The sequence below is a fragment of the Cavia porcellus genome, unplaced genomic scaffold (genome assembly GCF_034190915.1).
Source record: "Cavia porcellus strain 051 isolate PalLab524CR breed Dunkin Hartley unplaced genomic scaffold, mCavPor4.1 scaffold_10, whole genome shotgun sequence".
Classification (NCBI taxonomy): domain Eukaryota; kingdom Metazoa; phylum Chordata; class Mammalia; order Rodentia; family Caviidae; genus Cavia; species Cavia porcellus.
The window spans coordinates 46,917,738-46,940,583 of NW_026947493.1; the positions used below are offsets into that span (position 1 = coordinate 46,917,738).

General features: G+C 36.4%; 1 protein-coding gene across 4 annotated transcripts in view; it reads right to left on the reverse strand.

Moving 5' to 3' along the window:
- The window catches only part of Lactb2 (lactamase beta 2), a 30,126-nt gene extending 9,771 nt beyond the window's left edge, over nt 1–20,355 (reverse strand). For 3 of the 4 annotated variants that reach the window (XM_063257441.1, XM_063257442.1, XM_013144069.3), the window contains exons 1-3: nt 20,149–20,350; nt 15,750–15,913; nt 13,338–13,464 (exon numbers count right to left, since the gene is read on the reverse strand). In XM_063257441.1, the coding sequence (XP_063113511.1) occupies nt 13,338–13,464; nt 15,750–15,913; nt 20,149–20,270 (413 nt within the window). In that variant the 5' untranslated portion in view covers nt 20,271–20,350. Of the gene's footprint in view, nt 1–13,337; nt 13,465–15,749; nt 15,914–20,148 lie in introns of all 4 variants that reach the window. The other variant, XM_063257443.1, reaches the window with a different exon arrangement.
- Between the last annotated feature and the right edge of the window lie 2,491 nt (nt 20,356–22,846).

Below are 22,846 nucleotides of genomic sequence, written 5' to 3' on the forward strand. Positions count from 1 at the left end.
TCTTGTTGTCCTTGTGCCCAGTGAAAATTAGCATCAGGTATTTCTTTCTTCTAACTAAATCATATCTCACTGTCAAGTACAAATTTAATACTTTTCTAACTTTTCTTATAACCAACAAGCACAGATTAAAAAAATTTGGAAAATAAAAGAAGTACCTAAAGGAGATAAAAATCAGCAATCATTTCCATGAGACAAAATGCTTTTGTTATTTAGAACATATTTCTTACAGTTTCCTATGCATACATTTGAACATGAAATTGTGATATTACTTTAATACATGACTTTTTACTTCTATTTTCTTAAATCATTAAATATTTTTCAAAGTATGTAATTCTTTGCATGTAGCTGGCGTAAGGTTACATGCTTATAAATGATCAATACTTTATTTTAGTAGTTAAATAATGTAAACGCTGGGGATGTAGTTCAGCCTTTTACACTTGCCTAGTGTAGACCAGACCATGGGTTTGATCCCTAGGACTGAAACAAAACAAAACAAGAACACAGCAGTTTTGAAAACTGATTTCATCCCATATAAAATATTTAGTACATTTTTACTTTTTCTCTTCCAATTTTTGTTTTTGTTGATAAAACTGATTATAATAAATATTTTCAAAGAATGGTAAAACTGATTATATTTCCAAATGATGATAAATATTTCAAGACTTTTTATTCACATCATAAAAATTATCAACAATGAGCCAGTTAAAGAGTAAATAATTTGTTCTGCAAAGCACTTCTTAGCTTCTCAGCTACATAAAGACTTAACTTTTTGCCCTGGTCATTTTTCCCTCTATATTACTCTTATACTTTGAATGGTAATTCTACTATATAAGTTTCATGCTGTTTTCTTGTTTTTTTAACCATTTGACCTCACAGATTATGAATTCCTAAAGACCAGAACTCTTGTATTTTGTTCCAATTTTTTATTCTCAATGCTCAGCACATACTGGTGATTTCTGTATGTCAGGCACTGTCTTTAGGGATTTACAGGTATTATACACTAAACTTTACACTACTTTGGGGTGGATACAACCGCTCAAGTTACATTTTAGATAACTGAAACACAGGAGACAGCAATAAATATGAAGGTATAGTTTAAATTGCATTTTATTTAGCTTCAGACGTTAACTATCTTTCTGTTATAGACAGTATTAAGTTTTATGTGCCTGCAGTATTCTTAATAAAATTCACAATAATAGAATATTTTGAGAGATAAGGTGAATTTAATTGCATATTTGTATGTAATATTTAGGAACTAAATGTAAGTTTTTAGTTAAAGGCAGTAGAGTGACACCTGTATCTATTTGTGTTTCTTCTAAAATACCAATAAAATTATCATAAAAGGATTTTTAAGAGGAATAAATCCACAAGTGGCATAATCCACAAGTGGCATAAATCCATAAGAACACTGAAGCCTAAAGAGGCAGCAGGGAAACCTGAAAGCCAATGAGATTTACAATGTAGAATTTCCTGAAGTCTGAGGATTTGAGATATCAACAGTCTGACGTGGAGGGCGAAGTGGGAGAAGAGTGACTACAGTAAGAACACCTAACTGACAGCCTACTTAACAAATATTCAGGACTAGTGGTACAAGTCAATAGCACAGCATGTGTTTAACATGCTCAAGGCCCCAGTTCATCCTTAAAACCCAAAACAAAGTGAAACAAAAACCAAAACAATAACAACAACAGAAACCTCTAAATATTCTGATTTCCAGATTCTTTTCCTATCTTGAGTGATTTGAGAAGGGTCTTAATCCTATTAAAGAAAAAGACAGAAGATTGAATCTTTGAAGAGGATAAAACACAGGCACAGAGGAGGGAGTAATAATATATTAAAAAATTAGTTCAGTATAGATAAGATTCTCACCTGCCTTTTTAAAAAATTTTATTTAAAAAAAGACTAAACAAAACAGAAAATAGGTAGAAATAATACATACGTTCAGAGAAAAAAATAAACAGTAAGAAATCACTAGTTAATGTTTACATATTGTCCTTTTACAAATAGTTGCTCAAGATACAAAAACGGAACATGTAAAGTGGGAATGCAAACTCCAAGACTGCAAACAGTTCTGTTTAACTGTCCAACAAAACCTTAGTAACATGGCTGTCAATCCTATACACTTAAACATACATGCAGTTATCCATATCTTCATTTGTGTTTAGGTTAAACAAACTAAAACAGGTTAAAATCATTTTGAGCAAAGAGTAATAGTATTGTTGGATTTCGTATCATGACACTCCATGATCAGGACTGGGTACTGTAGTGTCTTTTTTTTTTTTTTAATTTAAAGAAAGACTAAACAAAACAGAAAATGGGTAGAAATAATTTCAAAGAGAAAATAAACAGTAAGAAATCACTAGTTGATGATTACAGATTGTCTTCTTAGAACTAGTTATTCAAGATACTAAAGTGGAGCATATAAAGTGGGAATTCAAACAGTGAGATTGCAACCAGTTCTGTTCAGCTATCCAACAAAAACTTAGTAACATGGTTATCAATCCTATACACTTAAACATACATGCAGTTATCTGCATCTTCAATTATGCTGAGATTGAATAAACCCAAGCAGGCTAATATCACTCTGAACAAAGAATAATACTATTGCTGGGTGTCACATTATGACACTCCAGGATCAGCACTGGGTATTTTAGTGTCTCTTTTTCTTCAAAGTATCTGTTCATTTCATTATGTGTCATAAGATCAGTTTTCATAAACTGTTTATAGATTCTACACATGCATGAGTCTTAACATGTATTTCTATCCTTTCTATATTAGAGGGAGAAACAAATCAAAGACAAAACAAAACATATTCCTATAAACACATGAAACAAAATAAACATATAAGACCGTTGTACAAAGAGTTCTACCATGGTTCCTGTGTTGTGTTGTAGCTGACATGTAGTTGTTGTTGTTATCTCCAATAGAACTGGCTATATCATCAGACATAGTATAACTGAATATATCATTACATAACAGTATCAATAAAAATACAACTTTGTATATAGTATAGAACTTCAAAAACCAGCAGTTATCAAACCAGAATGTATATGGTAGAGTCTTATCATCTTCAGTGTAGTTGTCTATACTCTCAGACTCGATACTATCAATCATATCAGTTTTGAATAAAATCTTCTCTGCCTCATTTCTTTTATTTTTTTATCAGTACCAGGGATTGAACTCATGACCATGAACTTGCAAAGCAGGCGCTTATGCCTCTGAGCTAAATCCCCAGGCCCCTTCTGCCTCATTTCTGTTATGCTCTTCGTTTTTTTCTCATCTGTTATCTGCTTATCTTCTTCATTTTGTTTTCTGCTCTATTCATTGAGGCTTCTCTGCCACTGTTCCTGGAATCCTAGTACTTTTCTCTCTCTCTTGAATGCCCTGCAGTATTCTCTGTAGAGTTGGATTAGTGGTTGCAAATTTCCCAAGTTCCTCTTTGTCTTCAAAGCATCTTCTCTATTAATTTCTAGAGACAGTTTATCAGGGTATATCAATCTTGGATGGAGGTTATTTTCTTTCAGGGCTTGGAGTATTTTGCTCCAGGCTCTTCTTGACTTGATGTTTTGTGTTGAGAAGTCTGCCGTTATCCTGATGGGCCTTTCTTTGTAGGTGATCTGTTTTTTGTCCCTAACAGCTTTTAATATTCTGTTCTTATATTGCATTTCTGGGATCTTTTTTTTTTTTTTTTGGTACCAGGGATCGAACTCACGACTGCCTGCTTGCAAGGCAGGTGCTTATGCCGCTGAGCTAAATCCCCAGCCCCTGAATTTCTGGGATCTTGATTATTATATGCCTGGGTGCAGCTCTGTTTTGGTTGTAGGTGGCTGGAGTTCCGTATGCCTCATACATCAGAATATCATTTCCTTTTCCTAAGTTTGAGATGTTTTCCTTAATTATTTCTGTGAATAACCTTTGTAGTTCCATTGTTTGTACTCTAGCTTCTTCATTCACATTCTTTATTCTCTTTTTGTTAAATTTTCATTCTTTATTCTCAAGTTATAAATCCTCTTGCCATTTTCTAGCATTTGTATTGTTACTGCTTGTTTCCTTGTTATTTTTAAAAAGGTTTTCCCTTTCATACTCCCACACTGCAAAATTGTCCTACAGTTTGGATAATCTATCCTTAGTTTCTTTCTAGCTGATTTGCCATCTTTCCATAGTTTTTTTAATTTCCTGGTAATGTCTTTGGATCTGCTTCATGTATTCTATATATTTTAAATATTCTTCATCAAATGGTTCTTTTTTTTGAGTTCCTCCCTTCTTCCATCTGTGTCTGCCTGAGGGGTACTTAGTATCTCTTTTATTAATCTTCTTATATCTTGCTTTATTTGGCTATTTCACTTTTGAACTCATATATGAGGTCTTGAATATATAATTTTATGTCCACTGGTGCTGTGTCTGATATTGCATGTTTGCTGTTCTCATTCTCCTTTGTATTTACCTGTCCTGGATCAATGTTCTCAGGGTTGGGGCCTGGGGACTTTTTGTTGTTGCTTCTTCTTCCCATCTTTTTTGCTTCTTCCAGGAGGCCCCAGTTTCTTTCTTTGTTGGTTACAATTCTTCTGAAGTGTGCTGGCTAGATGACCCTTCCTACTGCCATGTACTAGTGAGTTGCAAACAGGGACAGCGTAAGCTGGCCCCTCTCCTCCAGATCAGTCAAGCTGCTGTGGCCTGCACTGTACTTCTTTGGGCTGCCTCCCCTCCGGGTCAGTCAAGCTGTTGAGGCTTCACTGGGTTAGTGTGGTTAGTGTGTGCCTCTGCTGTAGGGACTTGATTTCAGATAACCTATTGGGTCTTAGCCGGGTCATGTAACCAAGGCCTAGCTCACTCCACCAATCCCATTCAGGATGGGAATAACTGACTGAATTCACTGCTGCCCCTTGTACTTGCCAGTCCTGCCTGGTCACAGAATGTTGTCCGCCGGAGTCCCCCTTTCTATGGAATGGCTCCACACCCATCACTCACCACAGGTCAATATAGGCACCCCCCCAACTCAGCTCTCCGTTCGGCTTGCCTACCCCCAAACTCAATGTAAGTGCGCCTCCAGTGAGTCAAAGTGGCAGGACCTCAGATGGCTCACCAAATCGTGGCAGGACCTCGGCAAGTTGCAGCGGGACCTTGGATGGTTGGGAATTTGCCTGCTGTGGCGGAAACATTGAACCTTTAGCTGTTCCAATAATATCATCGGGACTGTATGTTTGGTTGGTTCTTCTCACCTTAATTTCTTCTTGGGACGAGAGAATTCATCTCCCTCTGTTTGGGGCTTCCCACTCTGTATTATGTTGAATTCTAAGTTGACTATCTCAGAGAGCCTCTGTAGCCAGTTATCTATCCGGCATCTTTGCTCCTCCTCCCCCATCTGCCTTTTAACATTCTTTCCATGATGCCGACAGCCAGGCTTTTATCTGACATGAAGATTAGAAGAATTTTCCCTTAGTTATTTCACTAGCTGAGGAAGAAAGACTCTAAGATAATAATGTTGGAAGTTCCCAACTAAATAGTATATCTAGATAATCATACAGTAAAGTGTCATAACCTATGAAAGCCCCTCCCTCACATTCTCAGAGCTCCCAAATAGCTACCCCCTATTGCCAAATATACTCACCCTACTGTGTGACTACTTTCATCTAATAATAAATTAGTGCTCAGCGAGCAAAGCTCATATCATATTATTAAGAGACATATTTAGACACAGAAGGTCTCGAAAATGAACCTTTTCTCAAAGTTTTTGGAGATGGATTTCCAACATGAGAGGGTACAAAAAATTCTGAATTAGAGCTATCAGGCCAAAGGTCACAGCAGACAGGAAAAGGGAAGCCCCAAGTGACAATGATGGGAACTTGATAGCTGCAGGAAGTTTGGAGGAAAACCAGTTCAGACTGGACAGAGAAAGACAGAAGGCATAGATGAAGATTTCTTCTGGAATATGAAATTGGCAGAATCCTTGATATATTTAAACATATGGAGATGTTTATATGAGCATTAAGTGTACAGAAAACTATTCAAATAAAACAAAGTAATTGTTAGGTGCATGAAAGCAGGGAAGACAAGAAAGAAAAAGTAAGCAAGCATAGTAGACTACGTGCTTCGGCTGTAAGTAGCATTGTTATGGTTTGTAGCCAGATTTCCCCCCAAAAGCCTCACATGGACATAGGTGGTGGCTGGGTTAGGGCACATGATGCTGGGGTTAAGGGTGCTCTACCCTGGAAGTGGATGGCACCACTCAAAAGGTGGGCAGTCCGGAAGTATAGAAGGGACAGAAATAAAGTGGGTCTGCTGTCATTGCTCCTGCTGCTTCTTTGCTGCCCTCTGCCCACATGGAACGGCTTCTCTTCTGCATGAGTGGGAGCCAGTCCATGATGAATTTAAACCATGAGCTACAATAAACCTTTCCTCCTTTAATGTTGTTGGGTATGTCTCAGCAATGAAAATGTCTACAGTGGTAATAATATAATCATCAAATAAATTCCCTCTCATAACCTCTTCTTTTCCTTCTTTCTCCCTTCTTTTCCTTCCCTCCTTCTGCCCTTCTTTTGTTTTACGTCTCTCTTTTTTTACATTCTGTCTTCCTGGGGAGCCTTATACACATTCTGTCATAAAAATTAATTAGAATATTAACAAATGGAATAAGAACACTGAAATATAGTAACATCATAAGCAAATAAAATTTTAAAAGCATGTATTGTAATATTAGAAAATCTCTGAAAATAATAGTTAAGAGAAGCATAGTAAGTTCATCTTCTTGAACTTTGAAAAGACATTTGACAAAAATTTTCAGTAGAATTTTAGAGACCTGAAATAACTAACTTAAAGGAGTTTTTCCTTTGCCAGAAACTAAAAATTAATCACACTTTTAATATTAAACACTGAAACTGTAAAGTTTTTTTAAAAATCTGCTTAAAATGTAATTTACATAAGGTATAAGAAAATGAAATACTACTGCAATGGGAGCAGTTACTTTTGAAAGGCCAATGCTTGACATTAAAAACTATTCTATTTTTTACGATTTCCAAGTATATGCTTTATATATTGCAAATAATTACTGATTATATAATTGTTCCAATGGTGAGGTGTTAAAAAGCTGTTTGAAATAATTTCTTTTGTCCGATTAAATCTGCAGCTACCTGTTAATAAAACAGTTAATGGTATATACAAGTAATCTCAGGAGGTATTTTTCTAGCCCAGGATAAAATTATGCATGTTTGTATCATTTTTTTTAATGAACAAAATGCATTAACAACTGATTTGTGTGTATGCACGTGTGTATGTGTGCTTAAGATACCAAAGCAAATACTGTTACACGGAGCTGTATCTTAAGCCTTATTTTTTTTTAATCTATAAAAGCTCATTTGGCGAGCCATTCATTTTCAGTCCACAAACTGTCTTGTCAACATACTTACAATACTGCTTTTATTCTTTCTTATCTGCTGCCAGACTAGAACTTGGTAATGGTTTATTTTTGATATTTTGTAGGTCAGGCAACAAGATAGTTTACACTGGGGGGGGGGTCATAAATTCAACTCTCGTCACCTGGTGGCTAAAGCTTTAATTTCCATAACTGTTAAAATTCAGTTCACATGAGCAGGTGGAGAGAAGGAAATGACATCTGAAAAGCTTTGGTAAAGAGCAGAGGAGAAACGTGGCTGTGGCCTTTCCTAATCAGTTTGCTGTCTTTATAAGGACAGTTCTCTTGGAGACTCAGAACAGTTAGCAAAAGCTATGAGGCTGTCTTTTCTTCAAGAAATTGATCATCTGTAGAAAATTCCTAAAGGTGATATCCACCAGAAACTTTTTTTAGCTTTCTACTTTTCCTCTTTAAGTATTTTTTAGTGGGTTATTACCTCTGCCTCTATTATATTTTGCCTTTTTTTTCCTTCAAAATTTGCAAGTAGGTAATATCAACTGGACAATGACTACTTGACAACAAATATCTGAAGATTTAAGCAGATTTTAACTTTCGGGTTTTTTTGGTACCAGGGATTGAACCTATGACCTCGTGATTGCCAGGCAGGTATTTATGCCACTGAGCTATATATCTCTGGCTTAACTTTCCATTTATGCAACTTTTGCTTATAACAAGTCTGTAGGTAAATATTGAAACAACTCAGTTAACTGACTTCATAGAAATGGAAATTTGAAATGATGGCCTTCAGGAAACAAAATGTTTTATTATAATTAGGAATTATACTTTAGGAAGAGGTTACTCACTAATAGTCATTTTTATAATAATTGTGGATGGTTTTTATTTTTTGGGTTAGTTTCCCTCTAATCTTAAAAACAGATTTCCATTTTTAATTTGTCCTACTCAGAGCTGGGTGTGATGGTGCATGCCTATAATCCTAGCATTTGGGAGGCTGAGGCAGGAGGACTGTTGCAAGTTTGAGACCAGCCTGGACTACAAAATAAACTCAAGGCTGGCCTGAACTGCATGTGAGACCCTGTCTCAAAAAGACAAAAACAAAACAAAACAAAACAAAAAACAAACAAACAAAAACAACAACAAAAAACCCCCAACTTGTCCTATTCAAAGTGAAACACAACAAACATTAAATAGAATTCATAAAACATTGGGATTCTTGGCATCAATTTATTCTGTGAATCTAAGATAGTATTTAAAGGGGTGGCAGTGACAGGAAGTTAGTGTGCAAGGGGCTTTTTGGGGTGCTGATTCTCTTCTTTGTCTTCATCTGAGTGTTGCTCATACAGCTTGTTTGTAAAAATTCATTATACATTACATTTATTATAGGTGTATGAGGTGGATTAATGGTCAATTTGTAACACACAGCTGAATTGAATCAGTGTGGTTCTGGGTGTGGAAGGCCCACTTGAGGATTGTTGCCAACAGCATGAAAGAAGTAGAAGGGAAGGTGGTATGCTGTTGCTTCTCCTGGAGAAGCTTGTCACACTGTTTTTTGTGATATGAACTCAGGTGTTCTCATTGTTGGAGGAGCCTGGGTCCTTGCTGTCACTGAAGATGGCTAGTTCTCTGAGGGAGCTCTGGTCCTTACTTTCAGCATCACTTCCTAGCTTCTACCACTAACTTTTCAGCCTTCCCAGCACAGATTCTTGGTACAGACTTGCCTGAGACATTGTTGTGGCCTCTAGTTGGACCTGTGGAGGACACTGCCATGGGTCCTAGGTACTAAACTGGATTCATGGAGGACACTGCTGTGGAATCCAGGTCCTCAGTGGATCCTTTGGGTCCCTAGTGTGTGGACACATTTCTTATACTCCTTTGCATTTGACCTTTTGGGTGAATACTATAAAATGATCCTATCAATTATGTGTTCTGTATTAAATCTATTCCCTTGCAAACTCTGACTACAATAGCATACTTTTATGTTTACATATTATACATATTATACTTTAATAAAAAGTTAAAAAATTGTAGTCCTGCTTATATGGTGGTAGTTAACATGTCCTAATCATAATGAAGCACTTTTTTTTTTTTTGCTCATTCACTTTGAATGAAGTTAAGGGTTGAATTTTCTTACTTTGCAAAGGTCTAATAGCCATAATGCTGTGGTAAAGCACAATACCCAAGTACTATGATCCCCAAATCTTTAAGGTGTATACTCATTATTTCATTTTCTTTTTCTCAGTTGTTCATCTATTTGTCTGTTTACAAAAATGTACCACACTTTTAAGTATTGATGGCTTCTGTGTGTTCAGGGACTAAAGATATAAAGAGGAACCCAGTACCTGCCCATGTCAGAGAATGGCTAATTATCATGCCCATTCCTTCTTTTTCTGGTCATGCAGTTAAAACTTTATTTTCCAACTTCCCCATGGTTAGGAGTGGCACGTGGCTATATCCACAGCCTATGCAGCAGGAGGCTTGCTCCATAAAAACTACTACATAATATAATATTCTGTCCATACTTTACTGTGGTTTGATTAAAGTACAGTAACTGAAAGCTAAGTGCTCAGAAAGCTAAGTGCTCGGAGTCACAAGATGGAAGAAGTCTTAATCATTATCTTGCTGTATACTTTTGAGGGCCACTTGCTAATTAAGAACTTATTTTATTTACTGTTTTAGTTTTAAAGAGAAAAAGTAATAGTTTTCAAAAACAGGTTAGTAAGAGTACAATAATACACTGCATGTTGTCTTTATAGTATATTAAGAGTACAAGATAGATATATGTCTAAACAATACTAGTGCAAACCTTTCTTTTCAATGAAGTATGAGAAATTAGCAATGTAACTAGATAAACTATCTTGTGTATACGTGTATATTTTTCTTTTTCTCTTTCTCTTTTCCCTCATCTGTTTATCTTTTCAATAGTTTCTTCCTAATTCAAAATATCTAGTGTGCATTTGTTTTTTTTCTTTTGGTACTGGGAATTGAACTCAGGATCTTGCACTTGTTGGGCAAGTCCTGAGTTTGCTTGTGCCCTGAACTATATCCCTGCTCTCCCCATTGTATATTCTGAATCCTATTTACTGGTTCAGTTTCTCACACTAGTGAAACAATATGACGTTTGCACATGTGGGTCTGATTTATTTCACTTATGAGTATGGTCTCGAGTTGCATACATTTACCTATAAAAGTCTCTAGTTTACCTTTCTTTATGGCTGAATAATAATCCATTACATAAAATTCTCATCTTTTTTATCCATTCCTTGGTTGATGGGCATCTGGGTTATTTCCAAGATTTAGCTACTACAAATAATGCTGCTATAAACATGAGTGCACATATATCACTGTGGTATGATGTTTTTAATTCTTCTGGGAAGATACACAGAAGAGGAATAGGTGGTTCAAATGGGACCTCTAATCTTAGTTTTTTAAAGAATCTCCACACTGATTTCCACAGTGGTTGCACCAGTATACACTCCCACCAACAATAAAGAAGGGTTTCTTTTTCCTCATAGACCCTCCAATGTTTGTTATTGGTTGATTTTTTCATGATAGGCATTCTTTTGGAAGTGAGATAGAATCTCAGCATTTTTTTTTCTTTCTCAGAATTGGTTTAATTTGAATCTCTCAAATGACCAAAGATATGGAACGTTTTTTCATATATTTGTACTTCTTCATCTGAGAAATGTGTGTTCATCTCAGTTGCCCATTTTTGGATTGGGTTCTTTGCATTTGAGGGGTCTGATTTTCCTCTTCTTTGTACGTTCTAGATACAAGTCCTTTGTCTGAGGGAGAACTGGTTACAATTTTTTCCCATTCTGTGGGTTGCCTTTTTACTCTGTCATTTGTTGTGCAAAAGCTTTTTATTTAAAAAAATTTTTTGTGAAAGTTCTTTTAATAAAGTGAAATTCCATTTGTTGATTCTTTTATACTTCCCTTACATGCTGGGTTTTTTCAAGCAGTCTCTGCCTGCACCTATGTCTTTGAGATTTCTACCTATTTTCTCTTTCAGTAAATTTACTATTGCTATTTTAACATTTAGATTTTTGATCCATTTTGATTTTAGTTTAGTGCTTGGTAATAGCATGGGTCTAGGTATAGTCTTTGGCATGTGGAAAGCCAATTTTCCCCACAATAGTCATTAAAAAAGCTATCTTTCTTCCAGTGAACATGCTTGGTTCCTTTGTCAAAGATAAGGTAGCTGAGTGTGTTTAGGGTTGTGTCTGCATCTGTCATTCTGTTCCACTGATCCTCAGGCCTGTTCTCCCCTTCCCAATACACCATGCTGATTTTATCACAGTAGCTTTGTGATATAATTTAGGGTCTGGGATTATGATGCTTTCTGACTTGTCTTAGTGGCCCAGAATTGCTTTTGCTATTCTAGGTCTCTTCAGGTTCCAAATGAATTTTAGGTATGTTTTCTCTAGAACTGTGAGGGATGCTAATGGTATTTTAATTGGGATTGCATTAAATCTGTGTAACAGTTTTGGAAGCATTGCAATTTTCACTATGTTGCTTCTTCCTGTCTAAGAGCAAGGGATATCTTTCCATTTTCTGATATCCCATTGATCTTTTTTTTTTTTTTAGGATACTACAATTTTTACTATACAGATCTTTTACATCCTTTGTTATATTGATTCCTAAGTACTTCAATTTTTTAGATGCTATTGTGAAGGATGTGCTTTTCCTAATCTCTCTGAGTTAGTTGCTTGAAGAACTTATTTTAGACTTTATGTGATGTTTGAGCTATTACACATTTTCGTAGCTTACTATGCCAACAAGCATTATCTTTTAGGGAGGTGATTATCTTTTAGGGAAGTAGCAAGTAGGTTAGAATTTAATAAGTACAATAATGAAATAATAAATGTTATACAAAGCAGGAGGAAGGAGCAGTCAATTCTGCCCAGAAAGGATTTTTAAAGTAAGTAATGTGAACTGGAGTATGAAGAATAAGTAAATAAGAATTTACTAGGAAACAAGTATGGGGAAAGGAACAGCATTCAGAAAAAAGGAAGATATAAACAAAGGCATGAATAAATATTAGTAATATGACCAGAAACATTTGCATATAGCTAACTGTGCTCCTGAAGGGAACAGTGGTTGTGAAGACCAAAACTGTGGCTTAAGGCCAGACTGGCACAACAAGAAGAATAAACAGTGAGTGTCACTAAAGCTTTCAAATGATAGTATAAGTCTACAAAGTACCTTGGATAGGGGAAAAATGAGATAGGAAAGTCAAGCAGGAAGTATCTGTCATGGACACGCAGAAAGGACAGTATTGACAAATGTTTCTGAGACAAAATTAATCTGAATAAATGTGGGAAGACTAGAAAAGAGGGAATGATATAGAGCAATTAAATGATGAAAGGTAATCCCCACACATTTATTTTAAAAGAATGAGTGAAGTCCAAAGGACAGAGCAAAGTAGATATTCTGAGATCAGAAACCACAAATAAAGTAGGAGACAAAGGAGGACTATAATTAGTTCAGTTTTAAAATTATTGAGTTTGAAATGCTTTTCTGAATTCCTTGAACAGATCCTGAAAGATTATGGGTCTGGCCTAACTTCTATTCACTATAGAACAGGTCATTTTTTTGAAAGTAAAAACATAAGGAAACCCCGAAGTATAAGTAGATTTCAAACCACCTTAATTTTGCTACTTTTAAAATCTGAGGTAAAAAATTGATAAAGTCCAATTAACAATTAAAAAGGGCATGTGGAATAAAAGGCCTTCGTTTTATGGTTTGTCAAGCAATCCATTTTCCCTTCCCACAGTTCTCAATATCAGCACTTCTTTGGGGCCCTTTCTGAGACTTTCATCCCACATACAAGCAAATATACTTAAATCTGCCTTCTCCCCTAACATGTATATGTATATGTCCATGTATATGTCCATATACATGTATATGTATATGTGTATCTATACACACACATTAGATCCTTTCACTTCCACACCAAAGGATATCTACTTACTTTAGAGTGGCTCCCTCAGTCTTAATCACATCTCCATCTTTCAGATAAACATACTGTTGTGCTCCATTTCCTATAATTTCTTCTTTATGGGGATTCCGTGGGAGCTTTTTAATGCAATAAGCAGTGTCTAGTTAGAAAACACATTAAGTTAGATTTAGATGACTCAGTCTTTAAATACTAAAGGACAACAGAAAAATGGGATGAATTAAAACACTTTATCTCTGGTCTATAAATATTTCATGTCTCTCAACAGAAGCGTTATTCTCCTATGCCCCTTTGTGACTTTCTAGTCATTTCTATTTTATACAAAAGTCTGAAAGTAGTTCTTTATAATCTCACCTAGCTCTGTTAATAGGAGAGACTGTAAAGAGGCAGTTTTATGGAACCTGAGAACTTTTCTTTATCCAGGTGCCTACATAAAATACAGAAATCATGGCAGTAGCTAATAAGAGGATTCTAGTGTAGCTTTTACTGTGAGTGCTAAAATAGAACCTTAAATCTGAGGTTAAGATATTTAACCTTTAACATATGTTTAAAACACACCACTCCCTGACTCAAACAAAATCAGCCCATTAATGGTTAAGCCCAATTATCTAACCAGTATACTATGTGTAGTGAATATATGTGCCATGGTATTGAACACTAAAAATCTGTCATGTTTGGAGGAAATGAACTTACAAAAGGAAACAAAGACCCATACTCATCACTATTGAGCTACACCTCCAGTTCCATACAGTTATTTTAATAGGAACAAATCCTCAGTCATTTTTTGATGTTTGAATAATACTTCCTAACATCACTGGGAATACTAATTTCAGCAGATACAAATGCAGTATTGTTTATACATTTACAATAATTTCTAATTAAAAATACATTATAATTGAACAGCATACATGCAAATAGTTGACTTTTTAAATATGTATTATAACATGGTCTAAATGTATAATATGTGACAGACACATACTTGGAGCTGCAATAATAAAACTATCAAGACATAAATACTCCATTCACCCCTATACAAAACAGCCACTGCCTTCTTTAACTTTATTCATTCCCTTTGTGCAGCTCTATTTTCCTTCACAGCACCTACCATTATCTGATCTATTTATTTACTACTACTTATCTTCCCCAAGTTATAGGTAGAGTATCCCTTATTGGAAATGTTTAGAAAAAGTTTTTTGGTTCTTTAGAATATTCACAAATATATAATGAAAGAGTTTGGAGATGGACCCAAATCTAATGCAAATTTGATTTGTGTTTCACATATACCTTCTACACAAAGCCCATAGGTAATTTTATACAATATTTCTGATGTTTGTATTCTGGTATGCAAGTACTATGCACAAATGTTTTATATTTTAAGGGATTTTGGGTTGTTAAATTAGGGATGTCCAATTTGTACAATGAAAGCTTCATGAGAACAGAGACTGTTTTGTTCACCGCTCTATTCCTTGTGCCAAGAACAATGACTGACACATAGTAGTCACTTGAATAGTTGTTGAATGAATGAATGAATGATGAATAAATTGAGGTGTATAATGTGGGATGAAAGTATAAGAATGAGGGCTAGTAAAATGTCACTGTGGAACAGGTGTCAAGACAGAATTATCAATTTAATAATATCTTGCCTTAACTGCAATATATCTTAGTAACTGCCTAGTTACTAAAGTTAGGGAAGGTTTGAGATCATCTGTTTATGTGTAGACAGTAATGGCATTTACCTCATTGTGTTTAAGTGTTCAGCACAGTGCCTGGCACATAGTAATTGCTCAACAATTGTTAATTAAAATTAACCTTACTATAGGGTGTTATGGCTCATGTGCTCATAAGTGGGGCTTTTGGGAGGTAACTGGATCATGGGGTATGACATGTGACCATGGGTATATGATACTGGATTAATCTACTGATTAGTTTAGCATAGTTCTGGGTGTGCTTATGAATTTACTGAAGAGGGAAGACATACCCCAGGTTTGGATGGCACCAAGCAATAGACTTGTGCCTCGATGGAATAAAAACAAAAAAACAAAAAAAGAAAAAACGAGGTGACAGACTGATGCTTTTTGCCTGCTATGCCATGGACTGCTTTTTCTCTGCCATGCTATCCTGGCTATGGACTAAAACCTCTCCAATCTGTAAGCTAAAATAAATGAGAATGACAGATAATTTAATTTTCCTCCTTTAATTTATGAGTGTTAGATATTTTGTAACTAAGACATAGGGAAAAATAAGATAAGAGGCTATGAAACAGAAAACGGGACTTTTAATTTCTTGTTTAAAATTAGAAACAATACTTAAATTTTATCAATTTATAAAAGTATCATTTAAATAAAAGGTATTTATGGCTTACTTAAATGATAATTTATTGCCCAATATCATTTTTGACAATGAACTTGACGAATATTTTCTCTTTACCATTAGTGATGCTTTTACAAATATCTCCTATGCCTCCAGAATGATCAAAATGCCAATGAGTCACTAGGATTTCCTGGATTGTTGTGTTAAATTCAACCAGAGCCTGTTTTAAATAGTTGATGTATTCTGGAGTTGATGGTTCTCCAGTGTCAATGAGGATTCTCCTGAAAATTAAATGGAAAGTAATTACATAATTTGGAACACATTTAACATGAGCATATTTCCCTCACAAACTACACTGAATTTAAGAAAGTTTATAAATTATTTTGCTTTCAACATGCTAGTGTTCAACTTCTTTGAAACAAATTATAGATAAATGTAAGTGTAAACAAGTAATCAAAGTAATCTTGAACACTTATATAGCAACTAAAATAAAACATGTCAGTGTTCCACACCACAACTGTTTAAGGAAGGTATTTCATTATTATATTAAGAAGTTAAATAACTTCTACAAATATATTATTATAATCAGAACTTACTCTGTAAACTCAGCATTCAAACCCAGATATTTGGATACTAGAATATATGCTCTTGTCTACCTGGCCTTCCAGATCTTTTATACAGTTCCACTAATACGAATGAATCTGATTCTTTACCATCCCTAAATAAAAGCTGCCTTTTGGAGTAGGTACCTAACACTGAAGTTTTATTTTTGTGCCCCTACACATCAAAAGGGCTGTAGGAAGCATAGAAACAAGATCTAGCTGTTTTATTTCTTTACTTCGACAATTCTGTTACATCATTTAGTTCATGTTTGCAATTCTTTCCTATACTTTTGTTTGCTTTCTTCACTATTAGGAAATCAGGATAACAATTCCCTTAAGAATCAGCTCATGAACTTAATTCATGCTGCTTCACAGTAACACCTCACTAATTTAAGGTGAGAGAAGACAGTCTTGATGAAAAACCTGAAACATTAATTCATTCATCAGGAAGGGTTTACAGATTACCGACTATGTACATGCCTTCATTTCACCCATAAAACAAGATAAGCAACACTGCTTATCTTTTAAAGAAGGGCGGGAATGGGGAAGCTGTATATAATTAAAAACAAAAAATAAAAGTAACAGCAGAGTAAAATAAGGTGGGTAGACAGGAAGCTATCTGATGGCTTTCCTCCCCACTCCCATGCACTGGCAATTGAACCTCGGGGTCTTGTGCAGGCCTGCACTCTGCCACTGAGCTATACCTTTACCTTGGATGGATGTTTTACACTGGATGGATTTGTTTCCCTGAAAGCCATGGCTAATGAAAAACAAACTAGCTTTATACTACTTTATAATTAGAAGCAAGTTTTGGTATGTTATCTACAGTAGTGTGATTATTGATAATAATGTACAATACATTTCAAAGTTAGAAGAATTTTCAAATTTTTGCCATAAATAAAAAAAGTATAACTGTTTAATCTGATTAACATTACACAGTAATACATGTACCAATGCATTACATGATACTCCATTACTATGCACAATTTTTATTTCCACTAATCAGTTTAAAAAATTTAAAAAATGAAACCTGGCATCTCACTGTAAAGGCGGAGGAGGGCAGTGGCCCCAAGGCCATCTGGACTCTATATCCTAAATTCTGTAGAGTAGTGGAACAGTGTAGAAGTAGTGTTGAAAGGTCTGTTCTGCGGATGCGTGACCAGAAGTTATACTGGTTCAAGGGGGCACTATAAGGTCTTGATTGCAGCACAAATGTAAGAAAGAAAATGTTTAGAAAACATTTAAAAGGTACAATCAACAGGCCTTTTTAAAACAGCTGGATGAAGAAAGGAAAAGGAAGGAAGAGAAAGAGTTGATCATTCTGCTATTTCTAGGTCATTGGTAGGTCATTAACAAAGACTATAAACACTGGAGGGAACAATTTGAGATTAACTAGATTTAGATAACCATCTCACCTTGCTGCCTCTCCAAAACAATTAGTATGCAATATATGTTTACACATATACTTATTGCCTATTTCTTTATCTTTTATCACTCTAAAAATGTGAGTTGTCCCACGATGGTAGGAATATTGTCTGTTTGGTTCAAGAAATTTAGGTTGTATTTCCGTATCTATAATACACTGTTTAATGCTTGGGCCATGTATAGATTTAGTTACACTAAATTCAAAATATATAAAACTATAACACTATAATTCTTCCACATAATCCCATATTTTCCCTATCACTATGTATCTGGAATTATTTGGTATTTACTTATCCCAAATTCTTGCTGCTTCGTAATTAGAATCACTTCAACTACTTTTGGGGTCTTCTGGTCTTTGAGAAGAATTTTTCCATGTTTTAGATCAAGATGTCTCAATTATTTTCAAAGGGCCCTTATTATATTTAAATTGGTGTCTTTCCTTCCGAGAAACTGTTTTGAAATATCTGGCAATTTAAAGCTGAATTTAAATCTCAGTATCTTAAATAAGGGTGAGATCCTATTGCTCTGGTCATAAGTCATCACAAAATAGCGTTAACACACAAATATGCTATAATCTCTTAGCAAACACCTTTTAGAATGCCTAGGTTGTTTGCAGGTCAAAGTTTGACTTATGACAGGTATTATGGTTTAGCTGTAAAGTGTCCTCCAAAAGTTTTTCAGAGGTGGGCTTTTGGAGGGTGACTGAATTATAGGGGCACTAAACTCATCAGAAGGTGAAAAACTCCAACAGGTAATGGTATTTCAAATGAGCCTTAAACGGTGAGGGAAAGATGAAAAGACTGTATATTTAATTCCCCACGCAGAAAAGATGCAAGTCATCTAAACATACATAGGAAAGCCAGCATGACTGGAATGACGACAGATTTGAGATGAGCCTGCTGAGGCAGGTGGGAGCCAAAATATGCAATGCTTTTCCACTTTCATGTTTAAAAAGTTACTCTGGTCACATGTTGGTGGATCAACTGAAAATGGGACAAAGGTCGATGCAGAGAAGCCAGTCAGAAAGATATTATAGTAGCCTGTGCAAGAGGTGAACTGGCTTTTGGACTGGCTGATAGCAGCGGACATGGAGAGATCTTCAAAGGGAATGCAAGTGTGGCAGGAAGCAAAGAAATGTCAGGGAGTTACTTAGGCATTATCTCTCATCAAATACACGGATAGTTTTGTTTACCAACATAGGGATGACTGGAGAAGGGCCTGGTTTAGTATGAAAGACCATGAGTTCAGTCTGGGAAATGTTTCAAATGGCTGAGTCATGGAAGAGTGTAGATTTAAGAAACCCGTTAGCTATCTCATCATTCTACTTCATGAATGTATGTGATAATGTTAAGCAGTATCAGATGAGAGATCATGAATTTGCTTTCTTCAGTTACTGTCAAATTTTTAAAAATCTCTTTAGCACAGGCACTTTGCTGTGTCAAGTGTGAGTCTAGTGTTTAAAGATACAGTATGTTATTTTTCATACAACATGGCCTCTAAATGCAAGTCAATTTCTTCATCTGGTTTTCAAACCATCTGTTTCTGGCTGAAAAAGAATGTTGTGTTGAGTTTACTAAGAGCATACCCTAATTGCCACCATGGTGGTCTCCTAAAAGTTTTTCAAGGGCAATTCTGACTATATGTAATCTTTTTCTTAGGTACTGATTTTAGACCTTGTTTAAAATGACCCTGTGAAGGAAAAAATGCCTGTGGACTTACTGGATGGGGGGAGCCCAACTAAGACATCTCTATACATGAGACAAGTTATTATTATTGTTTTTCTGCTTCGTTAGCTATTCCCCTGGATTCTTGAAGCAGACTAAAGGTCTTGTACCTACTTTACCTTGCCATGCTTACTTTGGACTTAAATCTTTTGCCTACAAGAGTTTCAGTATGTAGTCTCTCCTGTTCTCCTGCTCTAGAAATTCTTATATACTGAAAAAGGGTAAATACTGTAGATACTTCAAACAAAAACTCAATAAATTACATTTCACACGCAACTGTAACAAAAACCAAAATTAGTTTTACGGTCAGTGCTTCCTTCCAAGGCTCGGTATGATCTATTGCGTTTTACCAAGTCAAGTAAGTTGGAAGCAAGAAAATCCCGCCCTCTGTCGCTGAGTTAAGGAAATGTTGCCAGAACAATTAATGAGTCCAGACCAGGTAGTCAAGACAGCAAAGCACTGCCTAATTTTCTTGGACTCCAGGAGATTCTAATTAAACATGGTCGCCTGGGGACTTAAACGTTAAGTAAAGTCTCAGAGGCAAGACTTTGCTTTTTCTTTCTGTTTTCTAAATTGACTTTGTCCTCGGTTAGAACGGTTACCAGCTAGTTACGTGGTCGAGCACTGGGTCCCAGGTGCGTCCCTGCACGCCCCGCAGCCCGCGCTCGGCCTCTCCGCCGCGAGCAGACGCCACAGGCGAAGTTCCTCCGCTGCGCGACCGGCAGCCCAGAGCGTACCCTGTGGGGGTAGGGACAGGACGTTTACCTGGAGCCGCTTCCCACCAAATAGGTGTTGGTGCCTTGTAGGGTCATAGGACCTGGATTACAGCCTAACACGCGCACCACCCGACAGGAGAGCTTCTCAATATGCGGCAGTGCAACAGCCATCTCTGATTCAGCTTTCCACTTGAAACAGGCTTCCCCAGCGCGGAGTCAAATAGGAGGTCGGCTGAGTGCCGAGAGTCACGTGACACTTCGTGAGCCAGTAGGGATGCGCATTAGCCGCTGGGCGGGGCGGGGCCACTCGCAAGTCCCGGGCGCCACTGAGTCGGGGCGAGATTTAGCAGCGGGGCGGGGGCGGGGCCACAGACCACGTGAGGCCGCGTGGTTTGCGGAAACCGCGGCGGCGGGAATGGATTCGCTGGTTTCTTGGCGCGTGGCTCAGGTGGCCTGAGGTGGCGCTAGACGAGGCTAGAAGGTGGAACTGTGGCGCAGCAGGGTACCGATGCCTCAGAGCACTTTGTGCTTTGGCGAACAGGTTTGGCTGAGTGGAGGAGAGACACTTTAACCAAGGATGGATCAAGGAGCCGGCAGATTGAGTACCAAGTCCTGGAAAGTACTGCTGCTCAGGTTTCAAAGGGAGTGATGGAGTGCCTCTTTTCTAAGTAGTGATAACTAATGCTAAATATGATGTTTAGTTCTGTGCTGAGGTGCTGTTTGCACACACACAATCCTCAAAGCAACCTGAAGAGGCACTATTTTGTCTCCATTTTATAAATGAAAAACGAAGGTTGGGAGGCTTTCCCAGATAACAGCTCTGTGAACAGTTCTATGCTTCCTGCTATCTCCCTCACACCAGCTCCGTCCCTCCTGTACGAGTGTAATTTTGAAAGGGGGTGATGGTGGTGAGAGCTGTACAGTCTGAGGAAGAGCTCCATTTACAAAAGTACTGCTCCATCCTCTTCTGTGCTTTACGTCTCCCAGGGAAGTAAGGTTGGCTGTAGAGTTGTGCCCAAGAAGGAAGTGTCTTGTTTTCTAACAAGACCTATTCTAACCGGGCCAAGTTAGAATACTCCAATTTTAAACCCTGAATTTTAAGTTACCTAAAAAAATGCAGTCCTGTGAATAATTCCTTCGAATTGCTAGAATTATATTAACTACTACTAAAGAGATATAGAACATAGTCACTGTGCCATTCTGCACTGTAAATCCTTTTATTAGTACATGTTTATGGTCCATAATGTTTACATTCCTAGTGGGGAGTTGGTACATGTTCGCATTTTAACTACTTTTATCATCCCCTTTGGCTTCCTTTGTTCTTCCCTCTTCTCATCACTTGATCCCCCTTTTTTGTGTGTGCATATTAACAGTACGTAATGTTGTTGTTTGTGTAGTTTTTTTTTTTTTAACAAAATGAGCAGTTGAAAAATTAGGATATTTTTAGCATTTTTAGAAGAGACTTCTTGCTACATTTAGGTTACAAGTCAGTTTAATATTTCAAATCAGTTGAAAAACATTTGTGAGAAACTTGTCTCCTGTCCCAAAAATTACACTCAATGGAAAATTTTCAAAAATTGCTACTGAATTAATCATTATAATTCATCTTTGGGATAAATGATATACTTTTTAAAAATGCTTGGAGTAACCATCAAAATCTATCAGACATTTTCATCCTACCATATTTATTTATAGCCATCAATTAATGGCTATTCAGGCAGCAACTACTTTTATTCTCTTTAAGATCATTACTGGAAAGTCAGTGAACCCTGGAAAAGGCGATGAAGTAATAATTTCTGAGTTATAGTCTTCCTGAGACTTTGAGCAACACCTTCTCCCACCTTTAAGTCATCACAGTATCCTTTGTACTTTCCATCATGACTTCATTTAATCCATCATCAGGATTTTTACTTGACAGATTAAGAAACTGACTCAGTGAGTGTGAATAAAGTGATTTTCAAGGTCATATGAGGATGTGGTAGATCAGAAAGAATAGCGAACATGTATTAAAGGACTTGAAGTTGAGGCCAGAGATATAGCTCATTGGCACAGTGCCTGCCTGTCAGGAGTGAGTTTGTAAGTTCAATTTAGCAGTACCAAAACAAAACAAAAACAAAACAAAAACTTTAAATTGAGGTCATTGTGGGATATTGTATATAGATTGAGCTCAAAAGTGAGTCTAGACTATAGATGAAAAACGAATCTGAGAATACATTTAGCAATGTGACTTAAAGTGTAAGTTTTTCTCCAAGAAATAAGAGCAAAGATTTTTACATTCTGTTTAGTTATGTTTATAAGCATTTATTATCTGCTTATAATATGAAAGTATTATAGGCATATAGGGAGTGTTAAAATGAGTAAATTAGTCTCTGGGTAAATTAATCTCTGAGGGTCGTAACCATGAAGTAGATGTACATGACGTTACTTTAAAATGTGAATAAATCCTCAAAAAGTACAGTTTCTAAAAGGATGGAATTTCTAGAAGGAAGGGAAGGATCCTATTTATTGGGAAGATCTGGGAAACCTCAAAGATGGTGAGTTTTGAGCTGATTCTTTAAGGATTGGCGGAACTTCATCAGATAGTGGTTACATGTAGATGATAAGTGAACTTGAGCAAGGTTTAGAAATAGGAGAAATGAAGTGTTTATTGTGGGAAATGCTGTAGTGTATATCTGGAATGTCTCCCAAAGGTCCATGTGTTTAAGGCTTGAGATGGCAATGGGAAGCAGAGAGAGAGATCAAGGAAT